Source organism: Galeopterus variegatus, unplaced genomic scaffold (genome assembly GCF_000696425.1).
Source record: "Galeopterus variegatus unplaced genomic scaffold, G_variegatus-3.0.2 Scaffold1497, whole genome shotgun sequence".
Taxonomy (NCBI): domain Eukaryota; kingdom Metazoa; phylum Chordata; class Mammalia; order Dermoptera; family Cynocephalidae; genus Galeopterus; species Galeopterus variegatus.
The window spans coordinates 214,877-222,101 of record NW_007727608.1 but is presented as its reverse complement, the minus strand read 5'-3'; the positions used below and the strand labels follow the sequence as shown (position 1 = coordinate 222,101).

At 57.7% G+C, this 7,225-nt stretch overlaps 1 protein-coding gene across 1 annotated transcript in view; it reads right to left on the bottom strand.

The window, feature by feature from the left end:
• Positions 1-218: 218 nt before the first annotated feature.
• The window catches only part of PEX10 (peroxisomal biogenesis factor 10), a 9,113-nt gene continuing 2,106 nt past the window's right edge, over positions 219-7,225 (bottom strand). The window contains exons 3-7 of the mRNA XM_008577349.1: positions 6,564-6,644; positions 4,680-5,086; positions 2,822-2,997; positions 2,574-2,709; positions 219-1,237 (exon numbers count right to left, since the gene is read on the bottom strand). Of these exons, the coding sequence (XP_008575571.1) occupies positions 1,169-1,237; positions 2,574-2,709; positions 2,822-2,997; positions 4,680-5,086; positions 6,564-6,644 (869 nt within the window). The 3' untranslated portion in view covers positions 219-1,168. The remainder of the gene's footprint in view (positions 1,238-2,573; positions 2,710-2,821; positions 2,998-4,679; positions 5,087-6,563; positions 6,645-7,225) is intronic.

The window sequence follows — 7,225 nt, the reverse complement described above, 5'->3', positions numbered from 1 at the left end:
AATCTTTTCAGTTCAATCTTCTGTTCTTAATGTACCAAGATTTCTGTGGAATGAATTTCTTAAAGCTGCCTACAGCAAGGTTGTTTCTGGCATGAGTTAAATACAGTTTTAAAAACCTGGAAATATCAAACAGAGGCAGGAAGTAGACTAGGGACAAGTCGAGAGGGGGCTGGACACAGCACTGGTCTTGTGTGAACCGCCTGCTCCTTCCTTGCTGGAACTCAGCATCCAGGTGTTCTGAGAGTTAGTTAGGTGTTAAGAAAACAGAAAACTTCTCACTCAAGCCAGCGCCGCCCCACCGAGCAGGAGGCCTCTCTGTGTTTGTGTGGAGGCCAAGACAGAGACTTCCATGTTCTCAAGTGGGAAGCAAATGCGGCTTGTGTGGGAAGGCACGTGCCACAGCTTTGAGCTGGAGACCCCAGCCCTCGGTTGCTGTTTCTGCTCCTGCATGGTCTTCCCAATAAGTCCTGGTAGGTGAGCTTGTGCCAGCCCTGTGGGAGACGCCTGTCACCACGGCTGAGGGCTGCCTTTCTGTCTGCACTTGCTGAAGCAAACCACGACATTTCCCAGTGTCCCAGTCCTGACTTAACACTCAGTCCGCTGCCTTAACACAGCCTGACGCTGGCATCATTTTCTCATTTGTAAAGGAATAAGATTTTCTTCTGGCCTACTACTTTTTTTTTTTTTTATTTTTAAAGATGACCAGTAAGGGGATCTTAACCCTTGACTTGGTGTTGTCAGCACCACGCTCACCCAAGTGAGTTCTGGCCCATTTCTGAAATTAGTTCTCAACTCTATGGTTTGAGGGAGGGAGGGAAACCTAAAACCTTGTCTAAATTAGTGTAACTCCTAACGAAGTGACCAAGTTGTTCTAAATGGGGGGTGGAGAAACACTCTAGCATTTGAGCCTCTGCCCCAGGCAGGATGGAGGCCACCCGCCAGTGCCCTGCCCCGAGGACCCTGAGCCAGCCCTTTTTCCATATGGCTTCAGCTTTTGTTCTCTACCTGACTGCTGGTGCTGTATCTTTGGTGACAAAAAGCAGTATGTGAGAATTTTATAATTTCTATGCAAGTAACGTTAACCTTGAGGATAAATTCTTTTTTCCTTGATGTTCAAAGATTCCTGGGTTCTTCCATCCACTTCCTGTATCCCCTCCTGGCTGTCATGTCAGTGGTAGTGCCGCAGGTAGACGAGCTTCTGGGGAGGAAACTTCTCCCTACAGAGGGGACACTCCGTCTGGGGGGCAGGGAAGGAGGGTCACAATGGCTGTGGCCGCGCCCCACCCCCCACCCCCCACTGGCATCTGCTGCCTGTTCACATTCTACACCTGTTACAGAATACAAACTCATCTCTCTTTCCTTCAACTTACAACCAACAAAAAGCCTTTCTCCAGAAGGCCTGAGTCCCACTGGGGACCAGGTGGCAGAGCCAGGCTAGGGACGGCCATGCCCATAGGCATGCAGGTGCCCCCTCAGAAGGGGCACCTTACCTGCCCTAGCACGTGGGAACCTACCTGCCAGGCTTCTTGGTTTGGGCCAGAGGACGCCAGCCAGTGTGGTGAGCCCTCCTGGCGCTGAGCTCCGTTGTCTGTGTCTAGCACACCTGGCTGCACTGTGTGTGGCATGAGCTTCCACACCGAGGGGCTCAGGTTTTGTCAACATGGCCCAACCATCAGCTGAGTGCTGTTCTGATCCCTTCTCCCAGATCCTCCCACTACGTCTGATTGTACGTGGACGGACTCGGTGCTGCCTCAAGGGAGCAGCAGGACCTACTCGACACCTCCCATGAGTCAAGAAAGGATGCACGAGTTCCAAAGACTTGCTCACACCGGAAGCTCAACAAACACCCACCAGGGGCATTGCTGAGTTTTGGGAGTGTTTCTGGAACAAAGAATGCTTGCGTCCTCTGTCCTGTTCGTGAAGCCCAGCGCGCCCACCCCAACTTGGCTTGGCTCCAGCTGGGTCCGGCTCCCTCTTCCACTTGCCAACACCCTGAGACAGCCTGGGCTCCTGGGAGGGTCAGCCGCTTGCCTGGCCAGTCACTGCCCCCTGGGGCCAAGTCCTCAGGGGAAGCAGTGGGGGTGCCTGTCCTGCTGGAAATGTAGGGTCCAGTGTGGGCACAAGGATGGGGGCCCCAAGTGCAGTGAGCACTCTGGGAGGCAGGACATGCCAGGGGCATTGGGCCCACCACAGGCCTTTCAGGAAGAGAACCTCATCCGTGCTGGCAGCTGTTCCAGTTGCTTTCAGCAAAGCCTCCACAGCACAAATTTGGAACTTTAACCCCAAATCTGGTCCCATATCTGACTTACATGAATGCTTTTAAAAAGGAGCCTGGGCCGTGGCTCACTCGGGAGAGTGTGGTGCTGAGAACACCAGGGCCCCGGGTTCGGATCCTATACAGGGATGGCTGGTTGGCTCACTGGTTGAGTGTGGTGCTGACAACACCAAGTCAAGGGTTGAGAGCCCCTTACCGGTCATCTTTTAAAAAAATAAATAAATAAATAAAATAAAAAGGAGCCTATTCCCCACCCCCAAATTGAGCGGGTCTCAGAGGCAGGCTCCTGACAACCCACCTTGGTGCTGCACCACTCGGTGATACACTCCCAGCAAAAGAGGTGGCCGCAGGGTGTGGCCGTTGGGTGCCTGCGCTCCTCTAGGCACAGAGTACAAAGCGGGTGTCTGGGGGCTGTTCTCTCTTCCATGGAGCTTCTGGGAGGGTGGGGACAACCAGGTGAGAGCACCCTGTAAAGTCCTTGTTACGAGGGCACCCCAGCCCCACATGCAGGAGGCCCACCCGCTGTAGGCAGGCCCTGGTGCGCACCTGCGGTGGGACAGGTGTCGGTGCAGCCGCCACTCCTTCCTAGCTCGCTGCCTCTTCCGGAAACCGTACAGCTGCAGCCCCACGGAGAGCGCCACGTGCAACAGGGAGACCAGTCCCAGCAGTCTGTAGCTGGCGCGAGCCCTCAGGTCCTCTCCAGGTAGGTGGCGGACACGGAGCTGTCAAGGCAGGCAGGTCCGCACTCATCAGGACTCTGGGGGGACTTGGCCTCATGGTCTACTGGCACGGTCACTGCCTCGGTCGGTACAAGGCACTGAGCATCTTGGGACCAGGCCATCTTGCTGGCCCTGGGAGTGCCGGCAAACAAGACCGAGCTGGGCACAGGTGTGGAGTCTGAGGGAGAAGCCCAAGCTGGAGACAGGCCTCTGGCATCGTCAGCACAGAAAGGGTCTGAGCCATGAGACTGGACAGACCAGGGAGCAGGTGAGGATTTGGGGTATTGCCCAAGGATCACCTCTTAGAGAGGAAAGGACCCAGCAGAGAAGCCTGAGAAGGTGCGCCCAGCAGAGCCTCCCCTGCTTAGCAAGGCATATGTCCCTCAGGGGACACAGTGGCCCCCAGGGGACAGTGTTCCAACCTCTCTCACAGCTAGCAACATGTGTAACTGCCTGCCACATCACTAAGGAGAGAGTTGGCTGCTCTCCACTCCATATCCCTTCCCATTGGCCGGGAAATGCAGACAGCCAGACCGGCCTCAGGCCAGGATGAAGGCCCGTATGGAGGGGGCAGGTCACACTGCCAACCTGGGCCCTGGGTGCCAGCCCTGGATGCCCAGACACCTACGACTGCCCTAGGAGAGGGACGAGCCTTCTGTCTGGCTTGAGCTGCAGTGCTTCCGGGCCTCTCTGTTCCAGCAGCTCAGTAAATACCTAACCCATAGCAAGGGAGTGATAGACTTTGTCATGTATTTGGAGAGTCTGAGGGTGTAGGACTGAGACCTGACCACTGGCTTTGCCAGAGGGAGGTCGTGGTGATTTCCTGTTTGGTGGTGGAAGGGGGGGCCTGACTAGAGTGGTCCAGGAGTGAGTGGAGAGGGGCCAGGGGCAGCGCTGCAAGGGGGGCGGAAGGAGGTGGGCTGGGGTCCAGGAGGCTGTTCTGAAAAGAGCTCTCACAGCACAGCGGCTCCAGTGGGCAGGGGGACCAAGTCTGGGGCAGGGGGATGTGGTGGGAGACTGGGGGAACCAGTAAGTGAGAGAGCCAGCAGAGAGCCAGGGTGGTAGGGGTGCTGGGACAGCGGGAGTGTGTGGCCTTCTAATGAGGCCCGCCTGCTCACTGTGGGGTCACTGATGGAAAAATACACCTGGACTAAGACCTAAGACCCAGCCCCCTTGGCAGGGCAGCTGGAGGGGGCAGGTGAAGGGTCTAAGAGCCAGGGGAGGAGGGGTGGCGGCGGAGTCCACGCTGCCCCACTGTCTGGGGCAAGCTGCTTGTTCCCCAGAGCAGGAAGACAGCCGTGGTCACAGGCCCATCCTCAGGGATCTGCTGCAAGTTTTGATCAAGGTTCCTTGGTCAGTGAGGACCAGAGCACTGAGCCTTGGCACTGGACAGTGTGCTGATGTGGCCGCCCCCTCCCCAGGGGCCCCACACGTGCTGGCTGCAGGAAGAGGCTCATTCCACCCTCAGGGACCGTGCAAACTGCACTTTCTTGGGTCTCTTAGCAAAATTTGGGTCTAAACAAAATCCACTTTTTTCTAAGTAGGAGATTTTGTTTCCAGCCTCAGAACAGAACACTTAATTTGCAATCATGTTAGTAAACTCAGGCCCCAAAAAACCCACTCTATGCGGATGAACCAAAGTCGAGGTGGCCAGAGCAGCGGTGCCCTCGGCTCTTGCTACTTACGTACGTGACCCCTGTGAGCCTCTTGGCCAGGTGATAGAAGGCACCGCTGATGTAAAACCAGGCGACATGGAGCCGTTGTAGGCAGGCCAGGCCCTGTCTGAGGACGAAGGCCGTCCGCAGGAACGTCCTCCTCTGCTGCTCAGTCAGGGCAGCCACGTGGCAGCGCACCCAGTGCCGCGCCCCTGACCGGCTACATCCGCTGGGCACCAGGCTGCCTTGCAAGAGCCGCACACCATCGCCGTCAGCCTGCAACTCCTGCTCCAGAGGGAGCAGGGTCTTGTCCAGCAGGTAGGGCAGGACAGTGTGCAGTGCCACCAGCATGCCACGGCGGAGCCTGGAGGGCACACGTCTCTGTGACGGGTCCACCTGGACAATGTTGACATACTCCTCTCCGAGGGTCTGATAGCCTGAGAGGAGAAGATGGGCGTGTGATCTTGCTGAGTGCCTGACACAGGGATGGGCACCTCGCTGGCCCACCCTTGGCCACTTTCTGCACCTGGCTCCCGTCCACAGCCCTAGCCCCCTGCCCTGAACCCATCCCTGCCAGGCTCACTGCACCCTGGCCAAGGCCAACACAACCTCCCATGGCTAAATCTACTGTGGTCTCACTGTGACCCGAGGCAGCATGTAACTTGCCAGCCACTCCCATGGCCCTTGGCTCCCAGGACCTTTGCAGGCCCATGTTCCTCCCTCTCCCAGCTTCCTCTCCTTGGTGCTCACTTTCTCCTAGCTGCCCGGCCTCTAACTACCCCTGCCAAGTGTGAGAACCTGCCTCGAAGCTCTAGCTCTCCACCTCCCACGCGTGCACATGCGACTTACACTACTCCTCCGACCTGGCTGGCTTTCAAGTACTAGGCTTTTAGTTCAGCTGCCTGCCTGACACCACCACATGGGTTCAGCCAAGCCCCAGCTTCTAGCCCCCACCCAGAAAAGCTGCTTCCCAGCTCTGCGGATGGTGATGCTGGCCCTCGCGTTCCCAAGGTCAGACCTGAGGTGTGTCTGACTCCTCTTCCCTGCGCGTCTCACCCCTTGCTGCTGGGCCACCACCATCCTGTGGTGGGCATCAATAGCCTCCTCGCAGTTCCCTGCTTCCACCTGTGTCCCTGTGGTCTGGTCTCAGCCAGGAACCAGCCTCTCCCCTGCCTGTGTCCCTGCAATGCCCCATGTCTCTCAGAGTTTGGAAAGCCAAAGGGTCACTACCCAAGCCTTCCTTCTCAGGGCCTCTGACTTCTAGCTCCGCCTGTGTGGGAAGCACTCTCCCCTAGAGCTCTTTTTCTCCTTTAATAGAGCTTATCAGCTCCCAAGAGGCCTCATGACACAGCCACTTAGGGTTTCTTTCCTGCCTCCTAGTGACCTGTGCTGCACAGCGCAAGATGCCCTGGTGACCCCCAGTGTTGAACCAGGCTGGTGCTCATTACGTGCTCAGACCTCCTTGCTGGACGCTGAGCTGGGGTCGGCGATCCACAGGCCTGCCTGTTGGCTTTTCCCTCTGCAGGATGATGATCAGCCGTGGCCACAGACCCTCCACGACTTGACCAGGGACTTGCTGCCTGCACCCCTGTGACAGCATTCAGTGCTGAGACCCACTCATGCCACCAGGGCCAGCTACTGAGAAATGGGTCCCAGCAGCACCTGTGGTGAAGTCCTGGACAACAGTCCTCAGGAACACAAAGAGGATGAAAGGAGAGGCCCCTGGCTGGGGGTAGAGGCCTGGCCTTCCTCTAGGGAGGGTCTCAGGGCAGCTCCTCCCACCCTAGCCCAGGGACCCTTCCTTCCCTGAGGCTACATTTGGGCCAGTTTCAGTAGCTTCTCATTCTGCCAGGCAGCCCTCTGGAGCTGGTGTTGTGGGCCCCTCAGTCCCAAGATCCTGCCAGAGGCAACTACCTGCAAGTGTGGTGAGGCCAAAGTAGGCTATGTCTGAGAGCAGCTCGGCCTCTTTCCTCCACTCCAGCCACTTCTTTGCTCCTGAGGAGAGAAACAGACGTTATTCCTGGGGAGGTGGTGAGGGTCCTATAGGGGTTAGTGACTACAACCCACTCCACCAGTGACCAAAACCAGATCAAGTCCCGCCCTTCCTTGGACGTGTGACTCCTCAACCACACTCCCTCCCCGTCGTCCCGTACCGTCCACCTTGCTTCTGTGTCTCAGCAGACACCACCTCTCTCCATCTCCACCTGCCTCGACCACAGTCTCCTGAGACCCTCCCACCTGCAGCCATCTCCGGCCCCAGGATCCTCCCGGGCAACTGTCTTAGAGCTACAAGGGCCCCGTGGGAAGCGTGTCTGGGGCAGTGGCCAAGAGCGCAGGCCGGAGACCAACTGTCCAGCCTCAGATCTCAGCTCCCGGCGCCCTGGCTGAGGCCGCTCTGGAACCTCAACGTGCCACCTGAGGAGGAGGGACGATAACACGCCCGCTGCAGGGATGTGTGAAGGTTAAACGGGTTAGCACGTGTGAGTGCGGGGCGTTCTGCAGAGCAGCGTCAGGAAGCGTGCTCTCATCACCTCGCCCTCCCGCTCCGGGCCCGCCGGCAGCCCCGCGGCCGCCGC